The 20,973-nt window shown below is 41.2% G+C and overlaps 1 protein-coding gene and 1 long non-coding RNA gene across 4 annotated transcripts in view; one reads left to right on the top strand and one right to left on the bottom strand.

The window, feature by feature from the left end:
* Nachralpha6 (nicotinic acetylcholine receptor alpha6) overlaps positions 1 to 20,973 on the bottom strand; it is a 222,444-nt gene that overhangs the window by 101,941 nt on the left and 99,530 nt on the right. For all 3 annotated transcript variants that reach the window (XM_071784423.1, XM_071784414.1, XM_071784402.1), the window contains exon 6: positions 7,520 to 7,700. In XM_071784423.1, the coding sequence (XP_071640524.1) occupies positions 7,520 to 7,700 (181 nt within the window). The remainder of the gene's footprint in view (positions 1 to 7,519; positions 7,701 to 20,973) is intronic.
* The window catches only part of LOC139816753 (uncharacterized), a 278,339-nt gene that overhangs the window by 166,872 nt on the left and 90,494 nt on the right, over positions 1 to 20,973 (top strand). The gene's annotated exons all lie outside the window — the stretch shown is intronic.

Here is a 20,973-nt window from a genome sequence, read left to right as displayed (position 1 = left end):
GTGATTAAAACGCTTTAAATACGTACTCGTACTTCTTGGACGTAAGAATTATATTAGACAATTCTGTCGTGTCGCCGATTATTTCATTAAGCGTTGAATCAATTAACATTTTCTTAGAGCGTAGAAGGCGTGGCTTCTGTCAATGGTGACAGATTTCACTCGTTATTCGACCGCATTTGACAATTTGATTGAGAGATTAGTATTACGCTCTGTTGAGTCAGTGATACAGGTCGATATATGATCGGACATTGATCTCTCTATCCTCGCATTAAAAAAGGTATAAAAAGCAATACTTCTACGTGAAAAATTAGCGTGTAAGAATTTAGATGGATCACTCGATATACATAATACTTACAAACGGTAAGTAAAATGTCTTCTCTTTAATGGTTTCAACGCTCGAAAAAAATCTAAATTAAATGCTCGAAAGAGCTCTATTATTTCTCGATATACTCGTAACATTCCTTAATTAACGTTTGTCAACAAGCTACTGAATTACTCGAGTACTATCCAGCTTCGAATCGAAACTAATTCCGAAGCAGCGGAATACACAACGCGAAGTGCACAACAGGCTCACCTTCCTCTAGCTACGAGTTATCGTCGTGACAAGATATGCACGTCATGCGCAGCAAAGAGATCACCGTTACATGCACGAAAAATTGTTGAAGCGGTATTAGGTGGGAAATAGAAAGATAGTCCGAGAGATACTGAATAGATGTGAAGCGTATACATACATCAGGCATGCGTCTTTAATCGTTGTAAAAAAATAAAAAAAAAATATATATATATATATGAATGGACGCGGAAACTTAAACTTGGAACTCAGGAAATCGAGAAGAATTCGGGAAGAGCCAGGAGGACAGTTATTCGAAAAAGAAAGTCGGCGTAGGACAATCGGTGCGGAGTCGATAGTAGAACGGCGTGGACGTGTGCTCCATGCAAAATTGTTTCCCAGCTCAGACATAATCACGTGGTCCCTGCTTTGACTGGTCGATGTATGTGTGTGAAGCATGTATAAGTATAGTTTGAGTCAGTTGTGTATTCGCGGTCGTCCTAAACACCTTTCTACGTCTGCAGTATCGTCTCTTTTTCGCGTGGGAAGACGCGAAGGGTAATCTGTGTATTTGCATATATAAATCCCGAAACCATCATGTTGTCTTTTCCGTCGTTTTTGTTATTTCTCCACTCTTTTTTTTGGTCTTTTTTTCATTCTTTCCCCATTCTGCTCCCGCTTCTTATTGCTTTACTTCCGCACTTCTCATCGTATATACCTATGTATGTATGTATATATGTATATATATATAGATATAGCGAAAGCTCTCGTTTGATACTCGAAGGAAAAGCCCGTGAAAGCAAAGTAACACCGGCAAGCGACATCAGCCCATCATAGCGCCCTCCTCTACGTAGGAAGGTTAAATGTATATGTCGACACCATTATATATATAAGATTCAACATAGCTATAGCCAATTAGTGTGCTCAGATTGCGCTCGTGATGTGGTTGCAAGATCTTGGTTATTTTGACTGTATTCATCAGACAAGTCGTTTCCCCAGCACTCCGAAGGAAGATTCCCAATTAATTCGATTCAGCGCGCAATTAGAATAAAAATAAATCGTTCGAAAACAGAGAAAATGAATCAAATTAGCGTGTCGATGAAAAGTCGATTTAACACCGCACGGACCAGTTGTGAAATGCGGACGGGCACAAAAAAAATCAAAATTTTATTGTCACGAATAAAATGCGCGCGAACGAATTTCCGTCGAAAACAGTAAATGTTTATGCCCGCCTCGTAAAACCGTCTCTGCGGCATAGAGACCACGCCCGTCCATTAACTGCGCGTTGAGTTGTTTCTGTGAGTTGAATAAATAAATTTGTTTATCAGGACAAAACTAAATTTTTATGCGCGGACGTAGAGCCGACAACGTGATTCCTCGTTTATATTTGATCAGTTTTTGCGAGCGCGCTCTGTCACCGTGTCGAGATAGAAAGATATCTAAATTCGATTTAATAAAATAATAGATTCGCGCGAATACCAGCGAATAAGCAACGTATGTGTATATGCAAGTGTAAAACGGATGATTATGGCGATGCTATTACGGAGCATGGTGAAGTTGCTGTGAAGCTAAAATGAGCGTGAAGTTAAAATGGACTGAACTTAATGGCGAATGTAATTTAAGAGGAGGAGTCCCCGTTGGGGACTGCGGGCGATTTTAATGGCGGATGAAGTGCTTTGGGCGCAAAGCGGTGGCGTTGTCTACGGGAAAGTATGCTTTTGTCCGAGACAATTTCCAAGATTTAAAAGAACCGCATAATAATACTTCGGCCGAGTGATCGATTTCGACGGCGGACAGAGATGCGCCGCGCCGTCTTTTCACATCTCGCGCGACGACGTCCTCGTTATTAAAGGCAACCATCGATCGGAAAACCGTTCCCGTCCTATGAACGTTTTATGAGAGCCGCTAATAATATTCCGGTCCGGCCGGCACGATCAACGGTGATTCGAAAGACACTGATCCCTCATTAAGATTCCATTATTATCGAGTTTGCCTTTCGGTCGGTGACAAAGTTCGATGAACCAGTACGCAAGCACTTTACGGTCAATTTATTATATGTGATATGACGACGACGAAACACCGGAGAGAAAGAGGTAGTACAAAAGTGGACAGATTATTTATTATTTAAGCGCGAAATTTATCGGAGAACTGATTTTACCCCCGGACGTGCAAATCGTGTTAAGTTCGATCGTGTCTTAAAGAGTTCGCGCGACACGATCGTTGCACATAAAAATACAGCGCTTGAAATCTCTATATATTCAAAGATATTACTTATTATAAAAGAAACTTGTGTATAAAAATTTGCATACAAAAATTGATTCATTAACATGACTCTTGAGAGAGAGAGATATATATATATAATATAAGAGATATATAATATTTCATTCTGTCAAACTAGTTGTACTACAAACTACAGACAAATGATTGATTTGTGAATACCGAAATTGCAAACGCTGAAATGTGTCTGAAATATGTATGTCCCACGGTAAATTCTGTCTGTGCCATGATTAAGAGGTACAGATGGGTGTTGCGCGAAATGACACGAGGAACTTCACACGCATTTAGACAAATAATGACCAAATTTATTGCCCCCGGACTGTAAATCGATGAGACCGCGACCGCGTTGCGGAAGTACGGAGATTATTTATTACCCGCGAGATAGCCCTCGTCTGAAAAGCAATGGTAGTTTTTTAGTCTTATCGACGTCGGCCGTATTAAAGCGAGGAGAACAAAGAAGAATGACGGAGTGTTTATAAATTTATCGGCAGTGACAGCGAGGAAATAGTTCGACGCGCAATTTATAAGAATGCTAAAGCATGCACCTTATTTATCGTCAAAGCGTGCAACAAAGCCGCCACGTGCGGTTAATGATTTTGATATTATTAAAATCAATAACGCCGATGAATCGAGAAATTGTCACAAAATATGTACAACATAGGCACAAAAGAGCGTGAAAATTACGTATTAATTTTCATAACTTTAAATTTCAATATTTTACGGTATTTATTTGGTTGAATAAATAAAAATATTCGAACAAATAAAAATATATATATATGTGTGTGTGCGTGTATGATGATTAATTTAATTTCGATCTGGCCGATTTTGCTTCGACAAAAAATATTTCTTTTAAATGACGGTAATAACACTAACAATAGACTTTAGTGGCGAATCGTTAAAAATTTTATGCACATGTGTGTGTATGTGTGTGTGGGTGAGACACTTGTTGTTCTCATTCCAACCCGTCGCGATAAGTGCATTATCCGTTAGCGAACATTCGCTGAGCTTTACGATGCGGTGCAATGTTTTACGGTGTATCAGCAGCAAACGGAAAATCACGATTTGTCATTTTCAGTTTACTTTATAGTCCGGCACTACCAATCGTCGCATGATTCACCAACGTCGCGATAAATCGTTACCATAAAGCATGATTCTTTCTCTCTCGCTCGCAAATCGTGAAATATGTCGCAATAAAGAGGACAGCAGTCCATGTTGAATTTTTGTGTGCAGATGTCTTTTCGCAAATCGGGAAACATAAATATTCTTATATGAGACATCCTGTCGTGAAAAGATATTAATACATGTAATTTGTCCGCGTTCACATCATTAAACAAATTTTAAAATTAGAACGTCAAAAATTAATTATGCATCGCGCTTGAATCGAATATTTCTGGAAAATATTAAGAGACGTCTTTTAAACTAATTGCAAGATATTGTGACTTCATGCATCATTATCGAACAAAGCATTAAAAATAAAGTAAAAATTATTCAAGAATTATTAAATTGAAATTCAATGCAGATTGCGAAGCTAACGGAGTTTCATTAAATCAGGCAGATTCTTTAAGTCAAGCGTAATAAAATACCAAATTACGTTGATTCTCATTAATTCTGTGTGTCAGGGAGTGATTTCGAGCGACAGAACGAACTGGCGTGCCTCTCTACGCTCTGATCGTGAACAGTTCTTTGCGCGAGGGTCTCGAGGGGCTGGAAACTGTCACGGACGTGGCGAAATGTCGAGGCCGGGTCGTAAGTAAAATGAATTTAACATTTGGCGTTTATATGCGGCGTGCAAACTGCGCGCCGTGGGAACGAGCTCGACAAACTCGACGTCGCGAGTTAGGCGCGATGTCGTATATGCCTAATATCCTCTGTACGCGCGCATCCACGGCTTCTGTACACATTTACGACGACGGGAATCAGTTGCCATACGGCGCCAAAATTTATCGCTCACGTAATGGAGAGAGGCGGATTCACCGTGAGATTACAACGGCCTGCATCCCCGCCAAACTTTATCGGCGTTTTATATCAATGCGAATTTGATAGTTCAACGTGCAAAAATTACGACAGCTTGTACGAACTTGGAACTTTGAATTATTCACATATTGGCAGACTGCCAATTTCAAATTTGAGATTAAGTAGATAGTAGAGAACTTATGCAACCGGAATTAAACGAGAATTTTGCATAGAACTTTGATAATTGATAATTTGATAATTGATGGGAGAACTTACGGGCGATTAAATCACGACAAAGAAGCAAAGATGAATATCTCACCTTTCTCTCTCTCCGACGAGATTCTCTGCGTAATTTTCTCCGGAGCGGAAACGTCGGAGTGCAAATGTCACGATTATTATCGTGAAGAACGTTATAGAAAAGATCATTGAGGATAATTATCTTGTAACAGAGAGATTAGGAAAAGTACATTATATATGTATAGCGAGTTGCTCGCTTTAAATACAGGCAACGGCAATTTATCTAGCGCCGCGGATGTAATTATCATTGACAATGCACGTTGAAGTATCTGCGACACAATCTACGAGAGTGTCGAAATCGTTCCATTAACGATGGTCACCACAGGTTATCCGCAATTCAGATATTGTATAATCGAGTAGAGCTAGTTTAACAAAATTTCACCCTCGGCTCTCGAAATCCGTGTTACAAAATTACATCTAAAAGTAAGCTCGCGTCTAATAAAATCAAGCGACGTGCGAGGCAAACTAATTTCTTATTTATGCCATACAAAATTAAACAAATTAATTTTATCCCTCAATCTTTTTATCAAAATGTGACATTAATGCGTTACATTTTACTTCAAACGTCAAATCAATTCTCTAAGAAATGTTAAATGTAATTGACAGTGAGAAATGACAAGTGCAGTTCATGGACTGTTGAGAAATTCGCGACAAAGTGATTACGATCGAGTAAATAAGGTAATCTCAAGTGCTTTCTGAGATTATTAGAATTGATGCCGTCGATTCGACGCATGGAAATAGCGTTTCCATAATAGTGCGAGGAAATCGCTCCATTAATGGTGATCACCTCAAGTTACCCGCAATTTGGAAATAATTGGACAGGGCAAAATCGAATCCGACAATTTAAGCCTTGCGCCATCGGCATATTTCCGCACGTTAATCGACATCTGTGATGCTGCACAATTTACATTTTGTGTGCACAAAATAGTGCGTAAGTGTCTATTTTGCGCGACAAAATTGATTATGCTTTTGTCAAAGCGCATTTAAATAAAAATCGGTGAAATCGACCATTCACAAAATGAACCAAAATGACGTTTTCCTTCCGCCTCGGGGCGGACCTGGAAAATTGCCTAAAAAAACAATCCACTCAAAACGTTATGAAATTTTCAATGAAACAGCGTTGAAAACGCGATGACAGGATACGATTCTCGCGATGAACATTCTCTTCTGGAGTGCTGGGTATCCCTGACACTTTCCTATCTGACTTTGTCTCTTTTCTCACGCGGCACTCGATCTAACTCACACATTATAGAAAACGGTGCGTGTGATACGTGTCGTACGTGTGTAACATGTAATGCTATATATCATATATATATATGCCTATTATGTATATAGATCCGAGCTGAAGCTACGAAGCGTGAGAACGGCTATCTATGGAGCATCGCTATTGTGTGTTGCACTCGTGAGTCTTGTGAGTCGGACAGAAGAAGCCGCGAGATGCCCGTCACGGGCGCGGGATAGGGTTTTTCTGGTCACGGCTGGGACGAGGTGGGAGGCGGGTCGAGTCTCTCATGGCAGCGAGGGATCCCTGATAGCGAACGGACAACGAAAGTGGCTTTATTTCCGACGGCGATAGAGCGCCGAGGATCCCGCGGGGATCCCCGCTTCGCACCACCGAGGGGCGACGCAGACGGGATAATTCTCGGTAGTTTTCCGCAATGGAAATTCGGCCGCGAGCTCGTTAAGCGAGAACGAGACGCGTATCCATAATTGGTAATTGGACGGTAATTAAGCGGCGGGAGCCGCGATTAAATCACGTTTTTATTGCTGCGATTTCGACGACCAACTAATTACTTATTAATTTCAAAATATGCGTCGTATTAGAAAATTATATCAATATTCATATAAATATATATCTTTACATTTTTTAAATATGCAATTCAGTGAGTTTTAATTACAACCGTGTCTTGTATATTTAATAAATTTGGGCGGTAGATGTAGCGTTAATAAAATATTAAATTAAACAAGAAATTTATTATTAATTTTTGAATGGCTTTATATTTCACACTAGCTGAAATATATTATTATGACTGATTGTAAAAGATTCAAATTTTTACAATAACAAAACATCAAATGCAAATTGACAAATACAAATTTTTAGTATTCGGAAAATTTGCATTGATAAATCAGAAATTTCTGAAGATTTTATCATATTGGTATCATCACGCATCGCACACAATAAATAAAAATTTTGCGATAAACTTTCCAAAGATCGTAATTGTGAAAATGGAGATCCTCTCCTTTGTCGTACCGCACAGCGGGCTATATCGCACTTGGGACAGCCACATTTCGCGGTCCCTCGCTCTCTGTCACCCTTCGCTTCCGGTTTACCCGAGTAAAAGCGCGTGTAGCTCATTCGGAAGAATTTAAGGGATCGATAATCTTAGTGCTCTCGGTGTGTATTGAGCGTGTGTCGGTGTGTAAGTGGAGACAGTAGTGTACCTGGTTGCCGTCGTAGGTCCAGGATCCGAACTTCATGTCACAGTGTTGGTCGTCAAAGGGGAACCAAGTGATGTCTATCTTGCATGTGCTCTTGAAGATGCCCGGAGGGACGTACAGGCAACTGCCGTTATGCGTGACCACCACGTTTGTTTGGTACGTCCCGTCGAAACCCTCATCCGCACTAACGTTTCATATCATACTTTCATTAATTACCCTCGTCAGTCGTCAATCGTGATCGTTTCGCGGCCGGTTTAATCGCGCGTCTCTTTAATCATCGCGTGATGGAGCCGGGAACGTCATCGGTTCTTGTTGCTGCCGGCAAGATCTCGCAGGAAGGATATTAACAGACGAAGAACGACGACTGTCACGTTTACGTCGGAGGTAAGGAGATGGATGGGGATATTTGAAGCATGGGAATTTCTCCGTTCCAATTACATTTACTTGCGACACCGTAATATCCATTAGAAACGCTGTCTTGCGCGGAAAAAAAATTAAGCAGATTCATGATTAAGCGCAATTTTAGAAATGTCAAGATTATCGATCTTTATCTTACTTTACGAACGCGCTGTATTTCCTCACGTATTATGACTTGTACTTTCACCATTTATCTAAATCATCTTTCTTGCAACATCCTGAATGAATAATAAGATGAGAATCGCGAAGGTGAAGGAGAACGATAAAATGGGACTCGCGAATGTTATTCATGCCATCATGAAAATGCAAACCGTTTAGAACCGCTTTTACGAGAGGCTCTTTAAGTGCAACGTGCGACCTGGAACTAAAAAAGGGCGAAAGGGTTCGAAAGGGTAAAAACGGAGAAGAGAAAGGATACTGTGAGCCAGTTCGTGTTAATCCCTCAAGAATAATTCGAAGCAACCACTTAAACAGCGTTAAAGGATAAAAGCGGATACTTGTACCGGTCTCGGGAACCTGTGCGCGCGAAATTTTATGACATATTTATCTGGCGGCTTATTAAGATTTCGAATGTCGCATGTTGGGGCGGCAAACGCGCGAGGGTGTGCGAAAGGTTATTCCTCCGGGAAACGTGCTAATAAATGGGACGGCCCTGTACGCTGTTATACGCAAAGTACACGCTTGGCGAAGATAAATCGAATATTACGACGATCTTGCGAGACAACTTGTAGAAATTGATACTGCGTGCTCGCGAAAATGTTCGATGTAGGTGGCATCGACGTTAATGTTCCCTTGAAATCGCTACGAGAAGGCGGCATCGGCATTGTCGAAGGTTTCGAGGATGTCATTCTCGCCAATCGAAAATCGATACCGCCGTATCGTTAAAGCCCTTGCGCTTCTCTCGTTACTTTTACACGTTATCGCGAAATGGAGAACGAAGGGGATAAGACGGAGGATGACGGGGAATAAAGGGGCGCTTCAGTGAGTCTTTTCGGGGAGAATAAAGTTAATTAATTCCAGCAGAGAATTGAATTTTTTTAGCACCATTGTGTTAATCATTATCTCGTATCTCTTCGTACGTGATCTTGCCGCGCTCGTCCGTTCATTCGCAATGAGATATTAAATATTCGGTCTCGTCGGTTTTGTGTGTTTTACCATTTGTCCCAGATCGCGGAGATGGGCGACGTATGCTCTTTCGATGTCGATCAACGCGCGTTTTAATCAAACGCGCGCGCGCGACCCGGTATATCAGGGAAAATAGGCTTTATGAAATCGATCGGTGCGAAAAACCGGTCGAACGCTCTCTCTAATGTACGTTTATTCCGGCGCATCATGGATAGCGGCATTGTCGTCGTTGTTGTGTGGCTAATGAAGACTAACGAGAAACGGGATTTCGCCCAAAAAGTGTGTCCGGCTAATTAATCTCGTTCGTGCACGACGGAACGAAACTGTGTTGCAGCGAGTACCGGGCATTGGATTTTGTCGATCGTGTTCCTCTTTTACGGGAACCTCGTTATTCGTTGCCGCATTTGTCTCTGAATGCGCGCGAGGAGCGCGCGGATACGCCGGGATACAGTATACTACTACGGGAGTTTTGTGGCCGTTATTTTGATGATATTGTTATTGTGCGAATGCGTGTTAATTAGCTACGAAGAAAAATACTGCACGGCTACAGCAATTTGTAACAGAATCGTGAGAAACCGCGCACGTGACATCCGAACATTATCGGCGATCTGGTCAATAGAACCCGCAATAACGACGCATCGGAATTTAATGATCGAATTGTAAGGGGGCTAATTATAACGACATCAAGGGACGCATTAATATATGGGTTAATAGCCGCTCTTCTGACGGATTATCGCGAGATTGACAGATCGTTTCCGGCACATCGTCGACAGGATTGTCAATTACATCGAGTTGCAACAACACGACCTCGATCTATCTCCAATATGATTTCATAGAATTTTCTTGCATGATAAAGATAAAAGCTCTTTTTTATTTTCATTCTTTGCGAAATGATACTCACGTTGTTTGCCGAGTGGAAATTTAATGAAGTACGGCAAGTAATGTACGTCAGCTCGCTTCCATTATCACTGAGTAATACATTGTAAGGAAAGTTGCGACACTCTTGATATAAGTTAACGTAATCCCGTGTAATGGAAGTTACAATTTAGCTTGACATTGCATTGCACTCGATACCGCGCCATCATAAACTTCCCGCGAACTTGCGAAAGTTTTCGTTAATACCCCTCGACCCTGTGACAACAGTGGCCGCAAAAGTTTCCGCTCCAAGAGAAACCAAGTACCTGAATGCCTAACGATTGCTCGACGTTAAGTACTTACCCCGGGATGGCTCATAGGACGGTTAAGAATGTAAGCAAGTTCCGCACATGCCGCAAACTGTCGTTACGCGAAATCTTTTTAGCGTTGTTGGCATACGTTGCCTCGGCAAAGTGTGAAACGAAGCGAAAGGGTATTCAACGCGAGTTAAGAGCATCGCGGTATTCTGTGACGATGCAAGTTCGTGCAAAACAAAATTTCAGCGACAAAGTTAGCAGATAAATCGCGATAACTCTAACTTGTTCGGACTTACATCATACTAATCTGATGCGTTTGATTAGCAGAAAACGCGACATCACGGCAACAATAAGTGAGACATGATAAGCTAGAGAGTAAAAAAAAAAAAAAAAGATTTACATATATTGTTCTACCGCAGCGGCGCGACGAGGCGGATTTTACTACCGCATTCGAGATAGTTGCAGTCAGTGCACGATAATCAGGATGCACATATCTCGACATGTTTATCTGGAGCTTAGCGCGATCCGAAAAGCCGAGGGAGGAATGAGTAGGGAAATCCGCGCGAGGGAGAGAAACGGACAAAAGGATGATCAGCTCTGTCTCCACCATTGCGATGTTACGGACGTAACTTGTGAGAGGCTTATGCACTTTATTCGGTTCCCTAAGCAAGCACCTCTGCCGAGGTAACGACGAATATTTGTACGAAAAGTCCGATCTTGAACGCCTCAATTTCCGAATGGAAAGAACGTCTGTGTGAATTGGACCTTCGAAATAACAATAGTGGAGGTGAATTGCGCAGGTCGTACAAGAACCGTCGAATATCGTTTCAACCGCAGGACTACTAACGGACAGAAGCTAAGAAAAATAGTGGCTTTAATGGAGATTTAAATTTACGCTTTTGGTGAATTAAGGCTTGAGAGCATAAAAGGTAAAAACTTTGCCTTTCAAAGCTTTAATCAAACGTTGAAATTTAAGTTAATCTTTTACCAAAGTAATCTTATTGATTCTAAAATTACTCTTCCTATGTACATTAAAAGAATAGCTTAATTAATGATCAGCTACATTTACAAATCATAATTTTAAATTATTAGATTTACGCAATTCTCGCGAGAGGCAGAGCCGTTTAATTAGAAGATTTATTATCAATATGTTCAATGTTGAAAACTAGAAAAATTAATGTCTCGAAATATCAATTAAAAAATATCTACTTTTATTTTATCACAAAACGTATGAGTAAAATAATAACTTTTTGAAACATGTGTAAAATAAACTATGTATTGATGGGACATGTTCACATTTATACACCCATACGTTAACGCCGGAAACGATTACATCTTAAGTGTGATTGACTGGCGATCAAAGCGCGAGCGAGTAAACAAAATAGCAATTGATGCGGCTGGGAACAGTGGAACGGAAGGATGGGCCTCGAGGATAAAACGCGGCTGGACGGGATTAAAAGACAATGTTTATCGAACCGTTCTCACTTCCTCTTCCTTTTGCGGATTCTAGCCTCTAGTTGCGCCAGCGTGCATCAAAGTCCACGCGCTGTCGCGTTCATGAATTCCGAGAGGCATTTTCGTCGATTGTTCCACGTCGAACAAAGGCGAATCCCACTGCGGTGCCTATTGTCGGGTTTTCGGGATAAATTCCCTGTTCTCGAGGATCGCTGACCCACCCACCGGTCTCTCTATGTTTCCTCTCCGTTCCGTCCGCGAGTTCTCGCTTATGCAGCACGTCGCTCTCGTGGGTCGCGATATTCCTGAGAGGAGAGCACTCCGGTGTTGTGAGCAACAAGTAAGTCCCGCGCCCTGGATAGTAGAGGCGGGCACCCTCCCTTTTGTTCCGCGAGTAACGAGCGTCCCGCCCTCTCTTCATTGCAACCGGAATGTTGGGTGTATCTTTAAACAATATCGGCGGGATGGAAGTACACTCAAGACCGATTTAAGGTACGCGATAATCCAAGGTGAGCGAGATCGGCCGAATCGTGAAAAAAGTGGAACGATAATTATCAGAGGCAATTAGGAAACTTGCCGCACAAGAGAGTTCTTTCAACGTACAGCCGGCTGCCCTCAGAAAAGAGACTCTATGACGTACCCTGCAGACGATGAATAAACTCCAGTAAATTTCGTTAGCGAGACAGTAAGGTGTAAAATCGTTTTTTTTTTTAATTTCTAAAAACAGCACGGTATCGAGATGCGCAATGGCTTATGGCTTATGTAATCAGAATCTCTGTATTATTATTCACGCTTTAACGAAATCATCTTTAGATGAAACAGCGAACAGAAAAGTATACATTTCAATTAGAATAAAAAAACTGAATGATTTTAAATGCTGTGTAAAATAATAGAAAATCAAGTAATCGAACAATCTTGGAATTTGTAGAGAATATGATTTGTATTTTGTATAAGAATATGTGCAGGGGAAACTAGAAATTTTGCGTTCCTTAATGAGTTAATTTTTTGCCTGGTTATTATCTGTGAATCTACTGGATCCGTATCTAATTATACTAATTCTTTTATCTAACTCAATAATATACTAGCATTTTTAGTATTTTACGTTTTATATATATTTGACGTACATGATGTAAAATATTAGTTGCAGAACCCTAATTTTACAATCGATCATGTCTCAGAAACAAGTATAAGCAAGTTCAACAATCCACATAGATAGAATTGTCTTACAAAATACGCCTCTTGTTCAAATACACCCTCTTTTCCCTGCTCCTTTCTAAAAAAAAGAAAAAGAAAAATTGCGCAACGTTAATTATAGGTTCCGACGCGTCTACGCTCGCGAGTATCCGTCGCGTAGTCCGCTGATGCGTGCGCCGCGTAAATATCGCGTAAAGGTGAAAATATTACGCGATCGGGTCAGCAGGAGTATAAAAATATTATGGATCGATGACGGGAAAGTCCTGCCCGTCCGTTGGCGACTGCCGCAACGACGCGCCCTGACATAACACGCAAGCGCGTGCATTGAGAAATTTCGAAACGTCGATTGTCTGCGTAATGTGAGCGTAATGATTAAATAAATTATTGAAGCTAAATATTGGCGCTGACTTTCTTGCGTAAACCTTCGCGATTTTACTCGGATCGTGATGAGAGCTGTGCGTTTGAGGCGGCACGTGATATCAAAGATTCTTCGATCGTCAATTAATCCAATGCCGATACTCGGGTTTAATCGACACGATAATTTAACGTCTAACGTACGTTGCTTTTCTCTTATACGCAGAATTTCATATGTGCGATGAATTTTATCCTAGCGATATCATTCGAATCTCGTGATTCCTTTTCTAATTCTTCATCGATTTGCAATAAATTCAATTTTGATCACTGTATTTTTTAAAAGAGCACAATTTCTGTAAGATAAAGGAGCACAATATTTTTGTAAGAGACCGATATATAGTATTTTTATACAAGAAAACTACTTTTATAGAGAGAAAAAGATCTTGTCATTCCAGCTACAAAGTTATGAAATCGAAATGCGAAACGAAGTTTAGAGATGTTTGCATTTTAGACAGACGTTAGAGAGACGAACGATCAAGGTGTGTGATCAGTTCCTCAGCACGACACAGCATTTCCTAGTTGCGAGCCACCTGTAAATTATCTTCAACTACAGTAGAATACACAGTGTTACTATAGGTGCACGTTTGAAGTATCTGCGTGATAAAGTCTGCTTGTATTCTGTGCGATTTTTCTTGTGCGAGAATATATCTGCGTGCCAGAAAAAAAACCGAACAAAAAAAAACAGAAAAAAATATATACATATATTGTTAGGCACTAAGCACAAACGACAGTACAGCGACACCCTCGTCTCGTATCGTGGAGAGATCGTAAACCGCTGTCCGTTTCATCTCGTTAGACTTGATCGTTATCATAAACCGACACATGCAACGACTAACGAGCCGCGTATCCGTCTAGGCGCCTTCGCCGCAGAGAGATTGAAGATTGAAATGTCAAGCGTGGAATTCGGGTTGCGCCCTCGAGGCCGGATTGATCGGTCGACGTCTCCGTCCTCCGTCGTTTATATATGTCTCACTGGTTTACGCGCGTCGACCGGATCGATTTAACCGTCCTCGTCGTCGTCATTCCGATCGAGGATTGGACGCGCGAGTTATTCCGGATTTTTTTCCCCGCAAACGAGTCTATTTCGTTTTTTTTATTATTATTATTATCGGCGGTCCAGCGTTTCTCTAGTCTTCCTTTTAAAGATTTCCAGGACGGTTGGGGTTTCACCGACCTTGCCGCGAAACCCGCTCCTTTCCATGGCTTTCTCGCCACGTTACATCTACGCAGGAAGTCCCGAGTCACGTATATCGCGTAAATAAAAAGTCATTCAAACAGAAAAGTTTGCTGTTTTACGATTTTCAATCTAATCAATGTGTAATTTTAATTGCATTGTTGGTATACGCTTTCACCTATACACCGACTATACTATCCATTTGCGGGCGTGTCAACTAGTATACGCACGACAACGTATGGATAATGAGTTTTGTTTTAGAGTTCGTAGAGTTTTAGAGTTTCGCACTGCGCATGATGAATTTTAAATAAAATGTCTTTTTGGAAATATTAAAATATCGACTTGTTTCGGCTTTTGGATGAGAAAAATTAAAATTTCGTCTTTCAGTTTGTGTCGACGGAATAATTAGAATTTATTTTCCGAAACATTTAGCATCATGAATATTAAAATTGAATTTCTCCGGCCAAATAAATTTGAAGAAACATGAGTTGGAAATTAATCAAATTAACTCATATTATATCGAGCGTAAACTCAACATTTTGGGACGTCCTGTGCATGTATGCCGTTCGTCCAGCTCGCTCATTGCGCTCCCACGAGCAAATAGTACCGACGATATAACGAGGTGCGGTGACCCGCTCTCAAACTCCGTATGTCATAAATGTCCGGGAAAACCGTCGGAAAGTTAACGGCGCCAAATCACCGGGAGAGACGACGCGCAACATCGCCTAAGCTCTCGTTTGCGAAACTAGGTGACTGGCGGCAGACTGGTCGTAAATTTTGCAAACAATGCTGATTTTCAGCTTCCTGGCACTCGAGTTAAGACGGTACGAAAGCATATTAATAATGACACGTGAAAATGCCAGCGAAATCGAGTCGCATTCAATATGAAAGTTTGTCTGTCTGCACTCAAGCAAGGCTATTGTAACAAATTTAGCTGACACGCCCGTCGGAGAAGTCCTCTTGCGAAAATGTACCGATCTTATAGCACGCATTTACAGGCAGAGACACTCTAAGTATGTGGCCATTTGTGCTTCTATGAACTCGATATCAAAGCCTTAAGGTTAATGTTCCCGATTTTTCTAACTGTCCGCGCGAAGAAAGAAACGAGAAATATTTCCTCGTGGACAGCTCGCGCGATGCTCTTCCGGCAGATGCGAAATTATTTCGTAAGATGAAAAGCAAACTGTCGATATGATCGAAATGGCGATGCGAGAAAATGTCTCTAAAAGAAATTTCCTCATCCGGTTTTTTCGTGACCCGGAACCTCATTATCAGGATACGTATTCGTCCTGGTTAATAACTGAATCTAAGGGCGTTCGCGAAAGGAGCGGGTACCGAGCCCGGTCATGCGGTGGCCCGCAGTAACGGGGTGGCCTGACGTCGCGTTTCAATTAATTATTCACATAATTACAACCGTCGCTCGCTGGGCGCCGTATTCGCTCTCGACGTGACGGAACGAATTCCGAAGACACACACGTAACTTATATAGAATTCTGTTAATACTATAGGCGTTACACGCCAGCCAGCAACCTGGAGAGCGATTCAAATCAGAGCGGAACACGATATGTAATGTGATAGTCATAAATCCATATTGTACAAACACGAGAATACCATTCGTTGTTGTTCGAGTTTGTTGTATAGTCCGTTAATGGACTAATATATATTTAGATTAAATATCAGTATAAATCTTGTTTCGCAGAATTAATATTGCATTCGCATGACGCAACTTTAATCCATTCAAGCTTTGCCAATGTTTTCGGAAGTATATAATATGTACTGTATTTATTATAAATATAATGTGCCTTGTATTTCGCTCCTTTATTTTCGGGACAGATTTTATATTTATCCTAATATCGAGAACCTTGCGTTCGATCTGGTGCAGTTTCTTGTAATTCATTGATTATTCCTTGCATTTTGGGGTGTGCTGCTCCCACATCGATTGGATTAAGAAGCACAAACGGGAGTTCTAAGTATGAGAGTACAGTTCTGAGTTCGGTTCAAGAGACGCTGAGAAAATCAAACACATTTTCGATCCGACGTGAGTAAATAACGAGAATGATTGTGATTCCATATTTGTATGTAGATCGGGGAAAATATTATACGGTACGGACGAACGCGAACTGTGCTCTATGCTCTATGTACCCTGGTATCCCCAGGGTAGTGGCCGATAGAATCGCGACCGCGTTCGTTCGAGAGCGCGTGATTCGATTAAATAACCGGATCAAGTATGTAGATTAGAGTAGTGTCTCTCTATTCCTGCTCCCCCCCCCCTTTCCACTCTCGGACGGCCGCGAAAATCGCAGCGGATCAAATGCGCCCTCGTTTCCGCCAAATATGTGGGAGAGGGATTGTTGTAAATTTATATACTTATGTAAACCGGCGAGAAGGGGGGAAGGGGGAAAGCCCAGTTGAATTGGATTTTCTGTGGATAGATCAACCAGTGAATTTCGTGCATATATTTCGCCATGTTTGATCGAATTCTGCGGCGGTTCATGTTGTGGTTTGCATAATAATATTCGCATAAGTATGTGGTTCGTATATAGCCGACAGCGGAATGGATAGTCGCATCGTGACTTACCTCTATTGACTTGCATCATTTTCCATTGTAAAATTCGCACCGAAATGTGTCAATACGATCGGGGATATATTTGCATTTCTCAGATTTTCTCATTCCGCGGTATATGTCATATCGCATAAATTTTATAACTTTTCTCGCAAGAATCCGATCCCGAGGTTTCTGACAACTATCAAATGCGATCGACATCCTGAATTCCTACGAATATTATAAACAAGCCCGTAATCTGTATACAAAAATTTCTCAAGAGCAATTCGTGTTCAACAGATTTCAACAAGATGAAATAATCCTCGGATGCACACTTAATTTTTATTTGTTATCTAACAGAGTATACATATAACGCATTCTTTGAATAGCAGTAAAATAAAATAAATCTTTGATAAGTGTAAGATATAGCGTTTATACTCTGGATGAGAGAGAAAGAGAGAGTGAGAAAAATTATCTCGGAAACTGTAAAATAGGATTATTTCAATTTTCCGAAGTAGGTACGTCGAGGGGCAACGCGCGAATTTCAGCCGCGAACGAAGTAAGACATTACCGCGACCGCTTCATGTACTTTTCAACAGTAGCTCGCCGATGTGTTGCTGCTTTGGCGCGAGTTGAACGAGTGCACTCGTGGCCGAGAAGGTGTTCAGACGAAACGGATTTTACGAGCCGCGCACACACGCTGCTCCTGAGACTCCAGTCCCGCGGGTTAACGGCGGTTTAAATTCGACGGTAATGCCCGAAAGTACCTTCGGGCGGGATACTCGAGATTCGCTTTACGCTTCCGCAGGAAGCGCCTTTTCCCTCGAAGGGACCGGGGCATAACCGTTCCCCGGAGCTGGCTACGAAATGGAAGCGCGCAGTGGACCCTTCGTCGTTATCTTATTTACACTGCAGCTTCGCTAACAGGGTCGAAACCGACATCTTCAAAATTCCAACGCCCACAGGACTCGTTTCGCGTATGAACGTGCGTACATCGCTGTGAGATAACCTGCTCCTTGTTCACGTAGCTGTGATGGCAAAGAACTTTCATCCCTCATTTCAGTGAAGCAAAACTGGAGTTAGAATTTTTAAAGTAATGGTTAACGCTTATCCGAGTGACAAACAACGGTGAAAGTGTCTAACACAAAGTGTCTATTGAAAATACTCTCTTTTTATAAGAAAATATTCTCTTAAAATTGTTTTATCAAGTAAGATATAAATGTCTTGTTCTATAATTAAAATTCTGTGTAAACTTTAATTACGTAAAAACAAGTAAACACACCAACGATATTTTCATACAACGCAATTTTTACAAGAAAAGAAGAAAAAACGCAACGTTGTCTATTTACGTTCAGAAACTGGGTCGTCCATAGGATTAAGAACAGCGAGATCGGAGTGTGTACATTTCGCGCTTAACAATGGAGAACGTGACGGTCGTTCCGATTCGGTAGACGCGACAGCGAGCGTGAGCTTCAAACGGGCACACGTAAAGTCGATGCGCGGTGGTGGAACGCGTAAATCAAGTGTCGTCACGAACCGGTGGGTTATTTCGTCGATTGTACGAGGTTGCGCGATTGTTTTAGGAATATGCGGGAATGTGCTATCGGGCGACGTCAGGTAGATTTCGCGCAGCTGCCTCGATAAACCGTTCCCTACGCCGACGCCTCTATAAATTTTTTTCCAGTCGATAATGGGAGCACATAAGTTAAATGATTTAACGGTCCACGACATATTTATCGGAGAATCGACGGTGTAATTTCTGGCGACGATTTATGTGTCTTGGTCACCTCGAATATAAGGGTGAGAAAATATTTGCGGTTCGCCGTGATGAAAATCCTACGGTCAACATTTTGCATGCGCACATTCTGCGCGATAGAAAGTGTATAACAAAATTTTAAAATTATATCGTACCAACCGAGGATTATTGTGCAAGCTGCTTATACATGATTGTATTGCAATCGATATTGCATGATATTCATTATTTTCTAATTGTGTGTGCGCATTTTTTTCATTTTCTGAGAATATAGCAATACGTGTTAAATATATCTCCCTTGAAATAACCTGTGAATGCACATACTCACATAAAACATGGCACGAATGATTGCGAATAAATGCGTCCGCATCGGGACATGACTGTATACCACGTTATGGCGAATCGATGAAACAATAAACGCCCATTACGAATTGATCTCGGTATTCGCGGAGGGACAAGCAGCAAATTGAAAATGATCACTGGAGAAACCGGTCGAAATCCAAGCTTAACTCGTCGAGTCATTAGTGTTCCCATCGATCTCTAGTGTGTCACTTTCCGTGAACGAGCCACTTACACTTACACTTCGCAGAAGCCTATTCGCATTCGCATAGACTACCGCGCATCAGAAATTCGAAGTCCGTATTTTTCTGTTTAAATATCATTACGATAGAAAACGAAGGTCTCGCCGAGCGCGTGCCCCAAATGTGCATTCTTGAAAAATTAATTTCCGGTTTGCGCGGTTTGGCCACCGGAAAGTCGTTCGGTATTCCCGAGTCATTGTACACTCCCGCGATACCCACAAAGGCAAAGTTTCCCCGAGACGAGACTTTAATTAATTGAAGTGATCCCACACACTTTACCAGAGCGCCGGCAGTTTCCGACGAGAAATTTCTCTCGCCCCGACCTCGGGTTGGCTAACTTGGCTAGTTGTTAGTTTGGAGGTGGATTCAGCCTGTCCGGCTGACCACTTCCACCTCTTTCCACTTACTGTCTTTCACTTTTCCCCGCTGCACTTTGGGACTAGTTTACATATTATCTCTCTTTCTTTGTCTCCACGGCACGCTTTGCTTTTCTCTTTTTCCTTTTCACATCAAGGCTGAATGGATCGTTTGATTCACTGCTTCGCATCTATTTTATTATCAAATTAATAGTCTATTTATAAAATTAATTTTATTTATATTCAAATAATTATGACTATTTAAATTTTTGTGCTTTTTGCTTGAGATGCGCAATCATTAAAAATTATTTTTCCTCTATTTAAATAATCCGTCTTATAGTTATAACTCTTATTTATTTATTTTATTTAACAATATAATTTTATTATTTATTTGCACGTAAGAAACCATTCTATGGCTAAACGTCTTTCCATTTTTAGTTATTATTTAGAAGCGATTGACAATGTCGATAACCATAACGACACATCATGTCATGGTCATGACGATGATGTAACACATAAATATTTCGCTTTAGTTCAACTAACATAATATATGAATTTGAAAAGGATTATTGCACCAGATCAAACGCAGTTCTCGATTAAGCCTAATCTAAAACTTTGCAGATAAAAAAAATGCTTTATTATGAGCTGCATCTAGCTGAAATTTCATTTTGGATATGAATCACGATCCTAATCATGTTTGATTGTTAATTCGATTGAACCCGATACTCGTTGACAGTTGGCAACGAATATCTAATTTACGCCTGGTCAAACGACGAATAATCCACGATCGAACCCCAATCGAAAATAATCAGGGCGTGTAACGTACGCGAAGGAAGGAAGGGAGAATCTGGTTCAACCTCCAAATCGAAACGCTGTTATTTCATCCGTCGCTTTTATAATTAAACCGCCCGAATTTATTCGCTAGTATTCCGTTTTCAATCACGACAGGATTAGTTAGTGCGCAGCGGTTGTGTTACCGTCGATATAAAAAAAAATATCAAAATTCGCCGAAAACCAATTTTTCACCCGATTATCAATGCTTCTCTCTTGATTTTGGCAATAAATCGCATTCCGTTCCGTCTGATTGCTCCGCGTCAGGCGATCGAAAACGCATATGACTTATGCATCAGTCGCGTTGCATTAGTGCGAGGCATGAGAAGCGGGCACGACGAAGCTGCCCGGTCACGCGATCAACATTGTCCGCTTTGTTATCGCGCGAATCGGCTGGCAGCGGGCGACGGGCGTATTAATTTTGCGGATCGCCGAACATGATT

Source organism: Temnothorax longispinosus, chromosome 1 (genome assembly GCF_030848805.1).
Source record: "Temnothorax longispinosus isolate EJ_2023e chromosome 1, Tlon_JGU_v1, whole genome shotgun sequence".
NCBI classification, from domain to species: Eukaryota; Metazoa; Arthropoda; class Insecta; order Hymenoptera; family Formicidae; genus Temnothorax; species Temnothorax longispinosus.
The sequence above is the reverse complement of the archived record's forward strand: the minus strand, read 5'-3'. Positions and strand labels throughout refer to the sequence as shown.